The sequence below is a fragment of the Struthio camelus genome, chromosome 3 (assembly GCF_040807025.1).
Source record: "Struthio camelus isolate bStrCam1 chromosome 3, bStrCam1.hap1, whole genome shotgun sequence".
NCBI lineage: Eukaryota > Metazoa > Chordata > Aves > Struthioniformes > Struthionidae > Struthio > Struthio camelus.
This window is the reverse complement of record NC_090944.1, coordinates 78070129-78089314: the sequence shown is the minus strand read 5'-3', so window position 1 is coordinate 78089314 and position 19186 is coordinate 78070129. Positions and strand designations below refer to the sequence as shown.

Below are 19186 nucleotides of genomic sequence, written 5' to 3'. Positions count from 1 at the left end.
AGTCAAGTAGATTCTGTCATGAAGAATGGTAACAGATTTTCTGTATATGTAAGGTGACTTATCTCAGCAAATTAGCTTCCCCGTTTAAGACTTGCCTTTATGACACCTCCACAGTGAAGACAGGGTAATAGCAACTTCTGAGGACACAGCTCCTTCATTAGCATTTTCCCAACAAAAGGATAGGGTGCCTTTTTAAAACTAAGTATACATTGCTGCAACATATCCATCATTGCATGACATCAGCCTGAGTCAAAAATATGATTAGAAATGAGAAGAATACATACTATAACATGTGATCCTAGGAAGTTTTATGAAGAGAGAATTTATTCTTCCTACCTGTTGTTTATGATTTAATCTATTCAGGGCCTCGAACCAATTTTCATTAACACTGCCAATAAACAATAACAAGTGCTTTCGATAATAATGTTAAACTGTCTGAAATATTAGCTATATAAAGTCTTTTTGGAGATGAATGTTCAAATGGCTTTAAAAGCAACTTTAAGGAGATAGTTAAGGAAGATAATGTGTTCCTAATATTTTTAAAAGGACATCAGCAACACTCTAAGTTGCAAGATGTTCACAGACCAATTTGAAAGAAGCAAGGTAGTGTTACTGCTGGTGCAGCTATTTAAGATAACAGGATCAGACACAATACTGGTACTGAATAGGCAGTGGAAGAGGTGACCGTGTGAAAAGTACCATGTGCAGCACTGGATGATGGTAATAGAATTGGGAAGAGAAGCGACAGCAAAGTAGACCTGCTATTGAAAGTAAGAGTGTGTTCTCTGAATTTGACCTTTAGAATTATTTTTCCAGGCACTTCTCAGATTCATCTATGTATTTCGCTCAATTAACATCACTGAATTTCACTTTACAGCCATAGTGTCTTAAACAAAACCCAAGGGAAATACTGGGGGGTAAGACAGCAGCTCACATGAGGGGCTGCTGTTGTTTACAAACGTTTCATGAAATTAGCCTGAGCGCTACCTGTGAATATAAGCCAACAATGACATCTTTACATAAACTATTTGCTCTATTTCCGTTTGCCTAAAATATTCCATAAACTCCAGAGAGAACAGTGCTATTTCCCATCAAACAATCATTAATATTGTCAAAGCACTGAAGACAGATCTCCAGCAATATGCTTAATAAAAACCTGATGAAGACTAAAAATGCTTGTCAGTGAACCACAACATTTCTTTCTGCAGCTCTGTGCTGGAACATATTGATGCTGAATTCATAAAGATAGAGAAGTTATTAGCTGTTTACAGAGAGTATTTTAAATAATAATAACGCTGTGACGTCCAAGTTGTGAGATAGCAAGCAAACTGTTGACAAGTGAAGCGTGGGAGTGGAGGAGGAGATGGGAAGGAATAACGCAGCTCCATCTATTACATGCTGCAAAGGGATGCCATAGCATTTGCAAGAGGGATGTTGTTATGAAATGGTTTCATGTCCTTCTGCCCGCTTGCCAAAGGACTCCTCCTTTACCCCTTGCAGAGGGAGGTTCTCCTCCATATTCTTTGCTACGTGCCTTTACCTTTCCCAAACAGATTCCTGTGTGTTCATGAACAGGGTGCTGGGCCTAGCAGGAGAGTGTCTACTAGGCTACTCTAATGTGGGGTGTGCTTGATGTTACAACTGGGAAACATTTGCATGTAAGTGCATGAGGAGGAGGGAAGGACGTTTGTTGGCCCATTTGTTTCTCTTATGAAGAGAAGAGTGCTTAACTTCAGTGGGCGAGTTAGGAAAAAACAGTGGTTAGGTCAGATAGCTAAAAAGCAGTGCCCAGCAGAACAGAGTGGGGGCTGCAGCTCTGGCCTGCAGACCTAACTGAAATGCAAATCCGGACAAGACCCACTAGCAGCAGACGTGCCGAAGGAGGCGGAGGAAGGCAGGATGACAAGGCAGGGCTGCCTGGGCAGGAGGTGGCCCTCCGCAGAACGGGAAAACAGAGCGGGGGCGGGGGCGGGGGCGGGGCGGGGCGGGCGAAGTTAACTCAAACCCCACGCGAGGCAGCACCCGCCCTCCCAACGGCCGCGGGGGATCCCCGCCCCCGCACGCCCGGGCTCTGCCCGCGCTCCTCCCTCCCCGAGAGTTCGCAAGGCATGCTGGGACGTGCAGTCCTTCCCGCCGCCCTCCTCCTCCGGGGCTGCTTCGCGGAGAGGGCGGGGAAACTACAACTCCCGGCGGGAGGAGGGGCGCGTCCCTGAGTGAGTGTGTATGTGCCTGCACGGGGAGGGGGGCGGTCCCGTTAGGTCGGGCCGCGTAGGCGGGGTTTCTCTTTCCCTGACGTTGGCCGCAGGAGCCGTCCGCCTGCGGCCTGAGAGCTCAAGCCGGGGAGGACGGGGTTGCCGCCGTCCGGGGCTGACCGGAGACATCGCTCGGGCCTCAGCGGCGTGTGCTCGCCCCGCGCGTGCGTGCGTGCGTGCCGAGCCGAGCCGAGCCGAGCCGAGCCGAAGCGGCGCGCGGGCGGTTACGTGGGCTTGGGAGAGGCGAGGTTGAGCGGGCGGGCGGGAGCGGGGCTGCAGCGCAGGCACTCGCCGCCCGGCTCGCCCCGCTTCACCTCCAGCCCGGCCGGGAAGCCGCTACCTGCGGAAGCGGCGATGGGGACGAGTTAACGCTGGGCTGAGCTCCGTCCCCGCCGGCGGGCGGTGAGAGGGAGCTGCCTGCCCTCTCGCCGGGAAGTGACCGACCGAGGCGGCGGTTGCGTGCGTGTGTGTGTGGTCCCTGCCGTCGCCGCCTCCCTCCCCCTTGCCGCTCCGGCGGCTGCCGTTGCGGGCGTGATTATCGCCTCCCCCTGAAGATGAAGAGGTGGCTGCTGCTGCCTCTGGGTCTGGCTGCGGGGGATAAACCTGGATAAAGGCTCAAAAAAAAAAAAAAAAGGAAAAACAAACAACGGAAGACAGAAAGTCCCCGCTCTCCAGCGTGCGAAGAGGGAACGGGGCATTTTCCTCACTTCGCTCCGAGCGAGAGGAAAGCAAAACTAGAGAGGCGAGCGGCGAGGCGGGCGACAGGCCGCCCCTGCGCCGAGGGGAGGGAGGGGGCAGGATGCCGGGGCACCGCCGCGGGCCGTGGGCGAGAGCCTGCGCCTCGGCGTCGGGCGGCGCCGGGCGGAGAGGCCGGTAAAGGGACGGGGCGGTCGCGGCAGAGGTCTCCTGCCGGCGGCGGAGCCTTGGTCTTGCCTGGCGTCCCTTCGTCCCCGCGGGGGCTGAGCCGTTGGGGAGCATGCGGCGGCGGCGGGGACCTGTAGTGTAGCGGCAGGCGGCGGTTAAACGGCGGGCCGTGCCGGGCAGGGAGGCGGGGAAGCGGTTCCGCTCGGTGCCTGCGGGAGGATGAAGACCTGTGCCGGAGGCGCGGGTGGCTGTCGAGGAGCGGCCCTGCCGCGGACTGTGTCCGGCTCAGGAAAATCTGTCGCGAAGGGGGAGAAGGGCCCGCGGTGAGCCGTGACCCCCTCCCCCCCCCCCCCCCCCCCCGCCCCAGGTCTGCGCGGAGCGGCGGCCGGGCGGTCACTTCCCATTGAATTACAGCTTCAGGAAGAAGAGATCTTGAAGTGTTTCTCGCACGCCGGAGTTGCAGCGTGTTTTTCTTTTTTCCTCCTTTTTTTTTTTTTTAATGATTTGTTACGCGTGTCTCTTGAGGGAACGTTTTAGGAATGCTGTTTTGAGCAGTGAAATCTGCTGCACGAAGGAGGATTATAACAAATCTCAATGAATGAGAGACTCGGTTGCTAAAGCTTGCCTTGACCAACCTTTTGACCCTCGGAGAGATCTCTTGGGGTGTACGTGGGAAAGAAAACCCTTCCCATTTGAAAACAAACTTGAAAGAAAGACTATATTTTTCTGACAGCCAAACTGTTTTGCAGATTTGGGGGGGGCTTCCTTTGTGATAAGATGGTTTCAAGAGGATTGTCCTACATGGTTTTGTTACTGGTGGAGGAAGGAAGGATCCCTCTCAAGCATTTCTAATATGACAGCTTTGGTTTCTCGAGAGTTAAGTGGTGTTTGCATGATACACCTATCGCTAGCCTGGTAGCAGACTTTCCAGTTTTTGTTTTTTAATTGGGGCTGGTGGAGAGGGTGATCTTAGTTGGAAGACTATCTGCTCGTATAGAGAGAGAGAGATATATATAGAGAGTGTATATTTTTCGGTGGGGTTCTCCCCACACTTTACTCTCTCTTGATGACTCCTGGAGGTGGTAGTGGGCCCATGAAAGACTGTGAATACAGTCAGATCAGCACACACAGCTCTTCGTCTCCCATGGAGTCTCCCCATAAGAAAAAGAAATCAGTTCCCAAGAGAAAATGGGAGGTTTTTCCTGGAAGAAACAAATTCTTCTGCAATGGGAGGATCATGATGGCTCGGCAGACGGGAGTCTTCTACCTGACTCTTGTTCTCATCTTGGTTACCAGCGGACTCTTCTTTGCATTTGAGTAAGTGGCATTAAAGTCTTCATATTGTTCCTCTCTCTTCCTGTATTTATTAATGTTCTGGCTGAAAGCAAAGCAAGTGTATTTATCCAGATGTCTTAGAGGATGCTGGTTGGATTCAGCTAATGCTGGCTTATATAATTGAAGTACAATCTGATAAGATGCTGAGAGATGCATGGTCCTGTTTGGGCTCTATGGAAAGCTGGGGTTTGACAATTAAGGTTGTAGTGCTTTTATGGTGCAGGTTTCCTTGGCCTTTTTCCATGTTGGAGGAGGAGTGTGGAACAGCAGGTTTAGTATCGTAAGGAAATGATGCAGCTCCTTCTCTATCAGTTACTCTCTTGAGAATCAAAACTGGCAGGTGCAAAAATACTGACCCTTTGTCATGGAATTGAATGTAAGAAAAGCAATTTTTTTCGTTAAGAAGGAAAAAAAAAGCCTAATTTATAAGCTAGAGTCGTTTAATAGCTCATGGTTAAGAATTCCAAGTTATTAAAAAACTGGAAGCTGTACAATTTCAGATGCACCTAGCTTTCCACCACTAGGTAACAGGATTACTTTGTGATGCTAACTTGTTATACGTGAGTTTGGTGATCCTATTTTAAGTTATGTTTGTTTTAGAATGTTTTTTTAAGCAGGCTTCCAGTGTCCTCTTAGGGTCTTTTTCTCTGTTGCATTGAATCTTCAGGAAACCTTTTCACATACATAAAATGAGCGCACAGTGCCAGCAAATCAGAAATAATGAATTTGTGCTTATACTGGAGTAGTTAAATTAACTATGCATGACAATGAACAATTGAGCACTTGATATGGAAAGTACATTTCAACTGAAAAAGAATTTTTTTTCAAAGCACAATGACAAAGGTGCTCACATTGCCAAAAGGCTTGCTATAGTAATAATTGAATTCTTTTAAAATGGTTAGTGCTACTGTAGCTTTTTAAAACTGTTTTAGCTTAATTGCTGGTTTGTAGCAGGAAGAAAATTCTTCAAAAATATGTATGCAGCTCTTACAACTTTCCTGAGTAGGAACTGTTAGTCATAAGTAAATTTAGATGCTGCTTCTAAAAATTCTGTTCACTTTGTCAAGTGATACAGTTGAACAACGCCATTTACTTGGTGCCTTTAAGGAAGGAGATAGTGACATTAGCAAACTCTAAATGGTCCCAGTTAAAAGCAGAGCATCTGAACATCGTGGTAGCAGTTAAGAAGGTAAAAATGTTCAGCAGGTGACCAGAGACTAAATATATATGTGAGCTCAGCGGATGAATTGTCTTCAGTGTGTTCCAGATGACTTGAGAGGGATTTATCGGTTGTAAGCCTTACTGCAGCCATTATGAACCTCCTTAAACGTCCTGTGAGTAGTTGAGATAGCACCTTGAATGGTGGTGCCCATGTACTGCAATTGTATTTACTTTTCTGATTTCAAGAAGTATTAAAGGTGCATCCTGATAGTATTGCATCAGGACTGGGTGCTACTCTGTTGTATTTGCCATGATGTATTTGGCAAGCTCTTCTACGTGGGCTGACAGTTGGATCTGTGTGCAATGTCATCACCTTCAATAGAGCCTCTGAAGGCAAGTGTTGGACTTCTTGCAATTACCAGAATGTAAATGAAAAATCAAAACTGTAATGTTTTATGGTTGTAATTGTAAAACTCATTTATTAAGCCACCATTTGGAGTTTATGTAAACATATTATACCCTCGGATTCTTCAAAGAAAAATACTCTCTTCCGTTGCATGGTTCAGAATTGCTAAAGCAGGATAAGCTGCTAGCTGTTCATTAAGCTTCTGCTTTCATTGCTAATGTACGTTATCTGCTCTGAGAGTCAAACGCTTCAACTTATATTATGTCTTTGAGCTTATTTGAAATGTGATTCTACGTAATGAACTGTCTTTGCAGCCAAGTTGCAGCATTGTGATAGATAATGGGTGCTTATTCTAATCGGAAGTCTTGACACAAGGAAAAATCTTTCACTTTATAACTATATAAAGTTGTATGTATGTGTATTGTACTTGTGTCGTTCTTGTATCACTTGCACTCTCCTTTTAAGGAAATTCGAAATAGTGGCAATGATATTTCATTTTTATAATAATAAGGTGGATTTTGGTCTTCAGAAGGCATTTGCACAGGAATTATTACTCATTCTCTGAAGGCTAATTAAAGAAAGGATTAGATTCTGAGAATGGTATTCAGTGAGTCTGTAAACACCACAAGAGGTTGATAACATTAATGAAGACAGAAGGAGAGTGTCTTCTTGATCAAAAAGTGCTACTTTGAGGCAGTTTCTAATTGTGTCACTTAGTAGTCTGGGGTTGCTATTTATTGATCAGTCAAGAATGTCTTTAAGTTGTTAGAATGTCATTTTTATTATTTGACTGATTTGATTGTGAAACTACTCATAAACCAGCGATTCACAGAATATGGTAGAGGTGTGTTGCAGTCCTTCATGTACCCAAGGGCCCAAGACACATTTTAAACTGGTATATGCTTTATCTAAACTGTAAGGTTAAACTGCCACTGAAAAGAAAGATATCCTTTCTGGTTTTGGAATTGTTTGGTCTTTTCGCTAAGGTTGAAAGAAATGGTTTTGTTCACTTGGGTTTTGGAAACTGGAAAATAGATACAAATATTCCAAGTCGTTTCCCAGTTGCAGGTAGTAAAGAGGCGGAGTAGGAAAGAAAGAGCTTTGACAGCTAATTCTTGAGAAAGCATCATCCTAACAGACGCTTTTTCTGTATCCTTTTGACTTCATTTGTTCTTTTTACGTACATTTTTTTTTTCTCCCCTTTCCTGTCCTTTATTTTCTTCTGACACCTGTTCATCTGCAGCTCTCTCTCTTGTGCTTTGGAATCTTCTCCAGGGGAGAAGTAAGTTTCCCTGACTCAAAACTGGTTCTCCAAAACAAACTTATATAATACATCTCGACCTGTATAGCTTTTAACATTGAACCATGGCTTTCTAATCTTTGTTTTTTCATATTTATGTTTATATAATTTCTCATGCCCCTACTAGCTCCTGTTTTTATTCTTTTTCTCTGCTGACTTTTCTCTCTCATCTTCCCCAAATATATCACTACTACTTCATCATTTCACTCTTCTTTTTCATTTTAGAAGAGGTAAGGCAGAACTTGTTTAAAAAAAAAAAACAACTCAAGTTTTCAGGCAGTTGAAATATGTATATTTGCCTGCTTCCCTTCCCTCCCAATGGAAGGAAATGCAAATAACAGAGTTTTATTTCTGTGACTAGTCTAAAGTATAGTATGATATATTCCAAGTACTTTCAGACCCCAAGATGGACTTTTGATAATTGTGCTTAGAGATATTCTTTGAGCATTTTGAAATAGATGTAATTTTTAAATTAGGCAGCATTTGTCTCTAAAGATTTGGGTGTGTTATTGTATCTTGGAAGTATAAGTCCTAAGTCTAATTTCATCGTGTTTAGCTGTTTTTTTTTTTCTTGGCAAATCTGGCCTTCTGTTGGACATCCTTTTTCTTTTTTTTTCTTACTTTGCCCCACTACATAGACCTGTGTATTTTTTTAAAATTATTTGGTGCTCATGTAAAAGCATCTGCACAACAAACTTGGAAAACAGATTCTTTCCTCAGAACAAAGATAGCATCAATAACCAAAGGGCAGATCTTACTAATCTACCTAGCCAGTGCAACCACTGTATTTACATATCTCTAAAGTTCTTTACTGGTGCAATAAAGAGAGGCAAATTTAAGGCAGTTGATCCTTGGTGCTTTTAATCAGCTGGGTATGCATACCTAACAGAGAAGAGAACCCTTTATACCTACATTCGTTTAGTCTACTGTTTTTGTAGGTTACTGGAAAGCAAAATGGAAGCCTAATGGCGTATTTAACACATTAGGACATGTAAACCAGACATACTGTTGTTTAGTGGCAAGTCTTGTAAGAATGCACAAGCCTGGTGAGTTCCAGCGCTGGGAGAGAGGGGCTCGGGTGCTTTGCTGCTCTTTTTTACCATCCACTGCTCACTGACAGGTCTGCTCCTTCTTGGAGTTGACTGCACAGGTAGCAGGAGGGAAAATGTCTGCACTTGAGCACTTCAGTCTGGCAAATGAAACTACTGATAAAAGCTGGATATAAGTGAAGATGCTGACCGAACCGAACTGGCACAGGCAGAGTCATGTTTTCTTCTGTCAACTCAGTTGCAGGGTCAGTAGCTCGGTAAGAGGGTTGGAGCAGATGGCTGGATGCTGGAAGGGCTGAAGCAGCGCAGCTCTTTTCTCTGTAAACGTGAGTCAGAGCCCTATCACTTTTGATTTAATTTGACATTTGTACTGATTCAGCTAGCTGGAGTTTTTTTTTCTTCTTTTTTTCTTTTTTGAGCTTGTTAAAACTTGATTTGCGTGACTGTTTGTGTAATTGCACTGTTTTTCACAAGATGGATATAGGAAAATTATTTAGACTGAGATTGTGTATGCATGTGTGTGTGTACAAATCATTGCTTTCTCTCTGCTCTTAGAGTTGCTGGCAACCTGTTCCATGCCTCCCACTTTGAAGAGCAGTGTGACTAGAGGACGTTCATGACTCATGATTTTTGATGGGATGTAGATCGTTCAATATTGAACTTTTATAGCACGTGCTATGATAAAGTAGTGTAACTTGCTGCTTGCTGTTACAAACCTCTGTGTGTAAACACTGATGTTAGTAAGCTAAGCATTTTCACTGTGATATCAACAGTCATATTCATCTAATGGCAAATGCTCTTGAAAGAGATGGATCCTTAGTGTTAGGTCATATTCCAAGTAGCTGGAATGTATTTCATCTGATAACCTCATTTATCCTTCCTCTTCTTCATTTAAGATGAGTAGATCACTTATGTTTTTTGGTTTTTTGTTTTTTTCCTTTTCTTCTTTTTCAATCCATATACAGAAATGACTTCCCTACCTCTTTGCTTGGAGGTAGTAGAAGATAAACTCTTTGGAGAAGATCCTTTTGTTTTAATAGTTCATTAAACATCTAGCCTGTTTTGATGATCTGGTAGAAATTCAAGATCTTTATATAACGATGATACATTGAACGTATTCATAATAATCAGCTGATAGGTCATGTAGCAGCTATAGCATTAACATCTATCATAATTCTGCCATAATATGACAAAAATACATGCAGACTAAGAATAAAGCTTAATAAACCTCTAGACATACTACATTGTGCAGTCCCCTTTAACTGAGCGTTAGTCTTTTGTGGCAGCAGCAGTATGTATCCATTGCTAGAACTGGAGCAAGTTTTTCACTCTTTAATACCTGATCTGAAGGATTTAAAGTGGCTATGTTAAAACTGTTTGAGAGAAATACACAATCTTCTAGTAAAAACAGAAATTGAAGAAGAAATGATCTACTTTTCCTATAGAATACTCCAGTCTCTTTGAGCAGTATTCTAATTATTACAACATTCTGAATATTATTGTTGCAGTACTCTGTCTCATGTTTGCATATCCATCTGTGGGTTTTTTGATGGAGTGCCTACTGATCAAAAGTTTTACTTAGACATAACAACTAGGATTCCATTTCCCCCTTATCCCTGCTGAGAACAACTGTAAACCAGTCTTCTATTAAATGCTGTTATCACAGTCTTATGATGACCATGTCCTTAAACTACGTGTTGCTTGAAATAAACTGCTACCATTCTGACTTCAGTTGTTAAAGGCTGCTATAAACTCATAGCTGAAGGCGTCAAGATGCATTTTAAAGCGAGTATTAGGGCGTACAACTAGAATGATTGTTCAACAGAGATCTGTATCCTTTTCTATGTGCAAGGCCGTAGCTGCTTAATAATGTATAGTATCATAGCCAAATGCAGTGATGGATAGGTGAGGGTTGTGTTGTTTTTTTCCCCTTCAGATTTCGTTGCTTAAAAAATCTGTCACGATGTTTCAGAGCAATATTTCTGTTTCTACTTTGGCCATATTATACATCTCTGATAACTTTAGTGAAAAATAAAAAGACTAATATAAACCTAACCTTTTGGGTTCACTTTTTATACTTAGTTTATATAGATACACCAAAGGGTATGGCAAATTCCTAAGGGATGATATGCATTCCAATCACACTTAAATTATTCCAAAAATGTTAATTGTCAGAATCAAATATTTTTCAAGTACAAAGTATGTTTAACATGTTTTTTCCTTTATAAGTAGCTTTCCTTGACCACAAAAAGTTTACTTAATTCATCTTTTCCGAGTTTCTCAATGATCTGTGCAAGTACGCCTGCTGCAGTTTCTCCCTGGCCAAAAGGGAATTGTTTTGTTCTAGCTTATCTTTAAGTAGCACTTCACTGAGCAGGTACGAGCTTTCAAACCCACTTTGAATGCATTATATGATGCAGATTGAAATTCTTTTACCTAGAAATGCACTAATAACATTAGGTCATGCACCTCTGCTTTTCAGGGCTAGCTATTCTTTGTGAAAATGGGTAATTATTAAATGCATTATTTTTCGAGGTAAAAATCTGTGAGGATAGCAGAAGGTAAGCTCTCTCTTACTTTTAGAATTCATGCTTTCTTCAGTTTCCCTGAAACTGCAGAGACTTTTTATGATTTTTATAATGCTTTCACTCTTTTCTGTACAACAGTGAAATATCGAAGAGCTTTTATTTTAGTTTTTCTGTTATGCTTAGTTGCTGATCTTCTGTACTGTTTTATGGAGGAGACAAGCTTTAAACGTACTTTTAGGTCTTTCAGCTTCTTTTTCACCTGTAGTTCTGTTTATATTTCTTTCAGCTTCATCTTCTCCACCTTCTTTGAAAAAAAGCATTAAATTTTTTTCTTTCTAGGGGTGGGGACAAATGGAAATAAGGGAGTATCACAGTGTAACAAGTAATGTTGGCTCCTCAGATACCGTATACTCTCAGGATATAGAGAAGATCACTGTGTGGCTTTGGGCCATCAATGCACATGCATCTGCACACGCATCTGCAGAGTAAAATATGAAAATCTGTGATCTCCTTTGCCTGATGTTACCCTGACCTTTCAGAGAAAGTGTGAAAATTCCCTAGCAGTCTGATGTGAGATAGTTTGCTACTCTCATTTTAGCTCAGCCTGATTGTTGTAGATAGGCATAAACTCTCAAGTGTGATATTTGAATTTGATATCACTTCTAGAGTAAAAAACCAGCTAATTTCAAAAGTTTGTATGTTCTTCTTACCTGTATAAATGTTTAGAAATGTTTATCATTCCTGATGGATAATTCTTATATCACAGAATCACAGAATCGTTTAGGTTGGATGGGACCTCTGGAGATCATCTAGTCCAACCTCCCTGTTCAAGCAGGGTCACCTAGAGCATATTGCCCAGGATCACATCCAGACGGGTTTTGGATATCTCCAGCGAAGGAGACTCCACCACCTCTCTGGGCAACCTGTTCCAATGCTCTGTCACCCTCACAGTGAAGAAGTTTTTTCTCAGGTTCAGATGGAACTTCCTGTGGTTCAGTTTCTGCCCATTGCCTCTTGTCCTGTCACTGGGCACCACGGAGAAGAGGCTGGCCTCATCCTCTTGACACTCCCCCTTCAGATACTTGTACACGTTGATGAGATCCCCTCTCAGTCTTCTCTTCTCCAGGCTGAACAGGCCCAGCTCTTGCAGTCTTATATACATCTTCACTTTCAAAATTGTGAGGTTACACTTGTAATCTTATGGAAGTTATTTGACAAAATCTTTTCTAATTCATCACTCAAAAGTTTGAGGTTTCTATCATTGATATGATCTGTAGAGTATACTTGTTTTTGTTCTATTTTTTCCCTGGGTAGGCAGTGTGGCCCCTTTCCCTTAATGAGTGTGTGCCAAAGGATTAAAATGCATCTCCTAGAGGCTAGTTGGGAGGGAGGAGAGATTCATGTTAAATAGATTTAGGTTACCAAAAAATAATTTCTCTTAGTTCTTAGAAGACTAACATTCCCATGTGGCCTTATCTTGGACTCTACCTATCAACCCCGCAGTAGTTCTCACACCTTGTTTGAAGGAAAAATATTTTCTCAGATGCTTTCTCAGGCCAGTTTCTCAGGAATCATATTACATTTTTAGGTTCAGATAAGGTATTTTTTAACCTCATTTTAAAATTTTGACTCATGATGGAAAAAATGCGTGTGTTGCTGCATGATTTGTTCTCAATCATAGCTGTGTTGCATCATTATCTAGCAAATGGCATTTCATACAGAATAGAAAGTAGATAGATGATTAGGTTGCCTTTGGGTGACTCACCTCCCTTAGAAGGGAAGAGTCTGTGTGAGACTTGAACAAAACTATGCTTTTCATAGCATAGGTTTTTGGGGGAAGAAAAAATATTGCGTTAAAATTTCTAAGCTCATTTCTAGGTTCAGTAGAAACTTCAATACTGAAACTTGAACTGGATATTTTAAAATGTGAATTCTCTTTTAGCAACTAGCTATATCTTTTATGTAGTTAAGAATCAAAACAAAACATAAGACATACACACCCAGCCCCCATATACTGCCTTTCTTATGAAAAAACGTCTCTGTTCTAGTGCAGCTGTAAAACTCAAGAGTTGGAACATTCAGACATGAACTCATTAATGAGAAAGGGAAGATGACTGCAAAAGAAGAGAAAATTGAGAATATTGTTAGCCTATCTAAGCTGCATGCTTGTTTCAAAATAGCCCAGCCAAAAATCTTGTTGGCTTAAAATACTGGTGCGTTTTAAAAAGTTCCTAAAATGTTTTAATAATATTATCTAGAAAATGTTTTTATTAGTCTGATGATCCTTCTAAGTAAAACTTCAGTAGTTGATGATCACACGAGTCCCGGGCTGCCAACAAAAGGCTTGTATGTGTCAATGCTGCTCAGTCTTTCTCTTGCTGAAGCTGATGGAAAGGGGAAAAAATCCCACTGAAGTCAGCAGGAACTACCAAAGTTTATTATACTTTGTAAAATTCCATTTTTTCTGAAATTTATACAAAAACTGGGAAGTGGTTGAAGTCTTTACAAACTAAAGAAACTTAGATCAAAATTAAGTTGAACAGCAAGCTGAAGTCAATGTGTAATGATGAAAAACTAAATTCTGTTCATATTTTTCCGTTTGTAGAAATACTTATTGTTACTAACGTAGAAACCTACCGAGAGACCCTGTTTGTAGGCCAGATTATGAGAAGGAAACTGGAGTGTGTTGGAGTTCTAATTTTGTACGGCATGCTACCTCGTTCTATCCCTTAGCCTATTGTATATATTCTAAGAGGTTTTGAACCATCTGGAGCTCCTGCTCTACTTACTGCTGTTATTAGGCAAAGGGTGCTGTGTATTTGGGAAGCCTGACCGTGGGATTTCTGCAGTATGCATCACTGGATGTCTTTTCCAATTATATTCTACACATTAACTACTAAGTGAACACTGTGCCGTAATATTATGTTATTATTCAGCCTCTGTATCCCTGATTTCTTCTCTTTTTCATCAATGTCTGTAGGATATATTCACATTATTGTGGGGTGGTGGCTAATGAAATCTTATATAATGAGCTTGGCTAATGAGATCACAGCTGCTTTTGTTTTACTTTTTTCACTTTGGCCTTCTCCTTCCGTTGCAATAAATACTGACAGTGTGCATTTACTGTAGTGAATTTACAATTACTTCTGCTTTTTATTTAAATTTTACTCTTTTATTTTACAGAATATGTTTTACAAAGCACATATTCAATACAATACTGAGAACCTGAACTCGGAAGTTAAGATGTGTATAAAATCTACAGTTTGTGAGTTTCATGGCATAGTTTAAGTGCAAGGCAGAGCTAATATATTGCCTACTTTAACTGAATGAATGAAATAAATGTGTATTTTTTAATGTATGTTTGTTATACTTAAGATCAATATATATTAACTCATAAGAACTTAATAGCAAGGAAGTAGCGTTTGTTACCCTTTTATCATACTTGCTTAGCGGATTGTTAGGAGTTATGAATGTATATTAAACAATGCTGAAAGAGATCTAAAGTTTTCTTCCAAGGAAAAGGAATAGTAATGAGAGAGACTATACAAAACTTTTGTTTCTTATTGTGATAAATTTTGACATCTAGACAGCTCAAAGAGGAGGCTACTCATTGAATTGCAGTTTTGCTATTGTGTATTCAAACGCTTGTTAGATATCCCACTGGTTATGAATGCCACGTTTCAGGATAGAAGCAAGTGTAAGACCAGCCTGTAGTTAAATTTTGCTGGCATGCTTATTTGTGCTCATGGTGTGGGTTTTCATGGCATAGCTATATATGCATAAGTTCCTTAATGAAATACGGTTTTATTGGCATAAAGGGCTTTCTAGTGTTGAATTAGAGGTTGGAAGGTACATAGTTTTTCTCAATTTGGAACTATGTAAAGCAATTAACTAAGCAGAAAAGTAAAAAGCCAGAATAGTAGTGACTTCTCTTGCATTTATATTGCAACTCTATTATAAACTTGCTTCTTGTGCATGTGTGTTTTTAGGGCTTAAGCTCCCAATGCTTCTATTATTTAGTCATGAAACACAACTTTTAAGGTATGTTTATGATTCAGCAAGGTTTGAACACTTTCCAGGGCTGACTGGTTGCACACCCAATGCCTGCTCAAAGTAAACTTTTTTTTTGTCGTTAGTTGGCATTGACAGGTACATAAAATGTGTTGCGTGGTATCATAGAAAAGACTGGAGTGCACTGTGTACAGAGCATATTCGCTTCTGGTTGGTATCATTGAATTAACTTGGAGAAGAGAAGGCTTGGAGGATTTTATCAAAGTGTATAAGTACCTGATTGGGCCTCGCTCTTCTCAGTGGTGCCCAGAGAAAGGACAAGAGGCAGCAGGCACAGACTGAAATATAGGAAATTCCATTTGAATGTAAGGAAATTTTTTTTTACTCAGAGGGTGGTCAAACACTGGCACAGGTTGCCCAGAGAGCCTGTGGAGTCTCCATCCTTGCGGATGTTCAAAACCCAGCTGGACATGGTCCTGAGCAACCTTTTCTAGACGTCTCTGCCCTGAATAGGGGATTGGACTAGATAATCTGTAGAGTTCCCTTCCAGCCTCACTGATTCTATGGTATCTGTGACAATTCTGATAACTTTCTCCCGTAAATCAATTAGCTACATCTAATGAAATCATTTTTAATTTTGCTTTAGTGAGCCATTTGTTACGTGCTTATTTTGTGAGAACTCATTTCAGCTATAGTTCTAGGACCTGAACTTAAAGCATCAGTCCAGGAAAACGTAAACATTTGCAAGTATTTAATCCCATTTCAGTCATAGTGAAATAGCCATCGCACTTCTTTCTGTCCTCTCTCCCTTCTTTTCCTACCTTTAAATATGGCTTTCTCACTTCAAAGCACATTTTCCAAGACTTCTGAGGATTCTTTTCCTGCATTCTTTCACTTACCTGCTGCTCTCTATCAAGCTTTGCCCTTTACTGTCTGTCTGAGAAATAATCTTAACTTGTGCTGAATTGTAGTATCTTTTTTTTTCTATTAGGGTAAACTGCAGCATTAAACTTAAATAAAATCAATTTCACTCTAGAGTAATATCCCTGTATGCTATTGTTCTAACAGTGTGATATGTTCATCCATTCATCCATGTCTCGCTTAAATTTTGTGGTTCCTTCCTCCATCTAATCTTCCTAGGCACTTATTCACTTCTAATAGAGTTGTCTCTAGAAGGGTTGGGGAAGGAGCAGATATGAAGTTGAAGGATCTTTTTTTCCCCGTTCAGTAATCATAAGGGATGAGAATACATTTTTGTTTCCAAAAATAACGGTAATTTACATTACATTTGCCTATTGCAGTGTGGAGTTATGTGAAATCATGGGGTCTTTTTCCAGTTGCCTGAGCTGGATCGATAAGTTGCTCACATCCTGTGGGCTGGACTTCCTCCTTGAGCCTGCTACTTGGCAGTACTAGCACTTGTAGCTTAATAGCTAGCACATTCCAGCTTCTGGATTATTAGACATAAAAGATGAAATGGATTGTCTGGAAAGTCACTTTAGCTCGGTCTGTTATCTCTAGAGAAGGGACAAAACCTTGTGATTGTGGTGTCAGATTAATCCAAACTCACTTTAAATATTGATTTACTTAAAAATAATTTCAGTAAGGCAAATGTCCGGTTCTTGATTACAGTTTGGAAATACAAGAGCAGAAAGCTAAAATGAAGCAGAGCATATTTTGTTTGAGTGAAATACGCCTGGACCTCTATGACCTGCAGTGGCTCTCACTTTATGTTTTTCTGGGGCTGGTGGAGCCAAAGGGACATCTTCTGAGTACTGTACCTTTAAAGTACATTTTTTCAGAGTGGACCTCATCCCTATAGACCTGTTTGCTTGTTTTGTGGGGTGGGAGGTTGGTTTCTTAGCTGCTCGTGAATGAAAGCAGAATTTCAGAGCATTTCCTAAGAAGCTCCGTGTTTCTTTTCTCTATGGCAGATGTGCTTGCAGTGAGATCAATCTAATGGCCATAAGGTGCTGAAAAGGATGGACCCACCTCTTCCCTTCTCCCAGGCCTTAGTTGTTACTTCCCTTGGCCAGCTCTGCTGTTTTTCCCACCCAGTTGTGAACCAGTTCAGGGAGTTCCCTTCCTGCAGAAAGCTTATCCATTCCTTCTGCCCACACAAAGAGAAAGAATAACTTTCTGCTGGTTTAGGTCCATGAGCTGACTCCCTGACAATTCAGAAGAGCATCATTGCCAATGCAAGGGAGGAAGTGGGGAAGTGAGATAGAAGAAACTGTCAGATCAGCTTAGGTATGATTTGAAATTGTATCCCAGCTTGGGGACCTTCTTGTGATGATTTGTTGTTTGGCATCTGTGAGAGCGCAAACCTTTCAGTTGCTTACTGAGGATCTACAGAGTTTTGATTTCTTATTCGTGTTTTATTTCTGAAGTAAACTGAATTGTAGTTAACAAACTTAATCGCAGCATCTTTCACATAACACCTTATTAAGTGCTTCTTAGTTGTTTATATTGTCTTGTTCTTTTGTAAATTTCTTTAAAGACGCTATCCCCAATTCTGTAGTACAACATGGGGACAGTAACTGAAGCAACTCTTCTTCCGACATCCCTGTTTGTATAGTCTCTCAGTTCCTTGTACCCTGACTGTGGAGCCAGTATATTGCACTGTTTCAGTGAGAGAGCCTGTGGAAGACATGCACGAGCACTCCTTTATCTGCTTTCACGCAGAAACAAACAAGTTAGCTCAAACCGTGCTAAGCTGAACTGGGAAAGGTGTATCCTCATGATCCTTGTCACTTTTGCCACACTTAAGCTGTGATAGCAACCAAGCAGGGAAATTGCAGTTTCTTTGCAGTCCCATTCAGCTGCCTATTTGGGTGTTTTTTGTTTTGTGGGCTCATTTGGTATTGGGAATGTTGACAGTTTAAGCTTAGCAGGATGAAGGAAGAATTGTAAAGTATGTTAATGGAAAACGGTGAGCAGTCTGCATGCAACAGGCCGTTGGAGTGGATGTCTCTATTCACAGTGCGATAAAAGAATTAGCCTTTAAAATGATTTTGTTAAATGAGACACCTAAAACTAATCAGAGCAGAGGAAACTGGCTATGGAGCAGGAGATGGGGAAGAAGTCATGAACTGAAATCTGATTGAGATGAATCAAATTCAATATAAAACCTTGAAAGGATAATCATTCTTCTTTTACAAGGCACTAAGCTCAGAAGGTTCTCCTTGCTTTAGCTTGAGATGTGGAGGCAGGGGCTCTGATAGTTCTGGTGACTGTGCGTGTTCATCTTCAAAGTATGTTTTTGCTCTAATGTAAAGACCCTCAGTCCTCGTTGAGGTCAGGCTACACTGTGCATTTTTTAACACCAATCCCTACTGAATCGTGAAATGAAAGCCTGACCTTACACAATGATGAGATGAAAGGCTGAATCTTGTTTCCAGTACTAGAATACATCAAAACAAATGTGCCCAGGAACAGAAGGGCAATATGTGTGAAGGTTGGGTGGGATGAAATAATTCCCTTGTTTTACTCTGCCCTGACTCTAGAGGAGTTTGGGAAATAGGCAGTTGGCTGTGAATGAGAACACCAAAACAGTCTGGTCTGAGAAAAGCGACTGGCATGATTTGATCCCAGTAAGTGAAACTGTTATTGGCTGACATCCAGCTTGATTGAAAAGTAAACATGCCCTTCCCAACACACATACCTTTCTATTACTGCATCCTAGAAAACTTTTAACAGTTGGGGTTGCTAAATAATAGTCTGGATGTGCAGTATTACCCAATGGTTGACTGCTCTTTGCAAAAATAAGTTTACTTTCTTTTCTGAAACATTTTTTTTTAACAGTTATTGGCCCTAGCCCTTGTGGTTACAGCAAAGACAGATGAACATAGGTTCATTTCTTCTTAATTCTTGTGAATAAGAGATTAATTGAAGCAACATTTGTTGCACAGGTAATTCACTGTTGAAATAAGTTTTTAATTTTGGCTCTATTTCAAATACTCTTTCTGAATGAAAATAAAAGTCAAAGATTTAGGGAGCATGGAAACCTGTCACTGGACTTGATGACTCCAGATAAGACGTGCATAGTTATGTTATTGATCCAGAATGAGTGCATCTGTAGTGCAGGTGTGTGTGCCTTCATGTTCTGAAAGATGAAGAGTGACACTGACAATTTCAGAAGATTTTTCAGTGCATTCAGAAGAGTTTGAGGGGGAAAAGAAGTAATTAGTGACTGAGAAAGAGCTGAAATCTTGTGTACTATTTGCTTCTGTAAACTAATCTCAGTTAGTTCAGGGACGGTTGTTGTATGTACACGTTTA

The 19186-nt window shown here is 41.0% G+C and overlaps 1 protein-coding gene across 9 annotated transcripts in view; it reads left to right on the top strand.

Moving 5' to 3' along the window:
• ZDHHC14 (zinc finger DHHC-type palmitoyltransferase 14) overlaps positions 1-19186 on the top strand; it is a 148047-nt gene that overhangs the window by 17191 nt on the left and 111670 nt on the right. For 7 of the 9 annotated variants that reach the window (XM_068938615.1, XM_068938611.1, XM_009687151.2 and 4 more), the window contains exon 1: positions 2272-4433. The exons of 1 other annotated variant lie outside the window; for it this stretch is intronic. In XM_068938615.1, coding sequence (XP_068794716.1) covers positions 4183-4433 — 251 coding nt within the window. In that variant the 5' untranslated portion in view covers positions 2272-4182. Of the gene's footprint in view, positions 1-2271; positions 4434-8605; positions 8694-19186 lie in introns of those variants that run through there. One more of the 9 variants, XM_068938613.1, reaches the window with a different exon arrangement.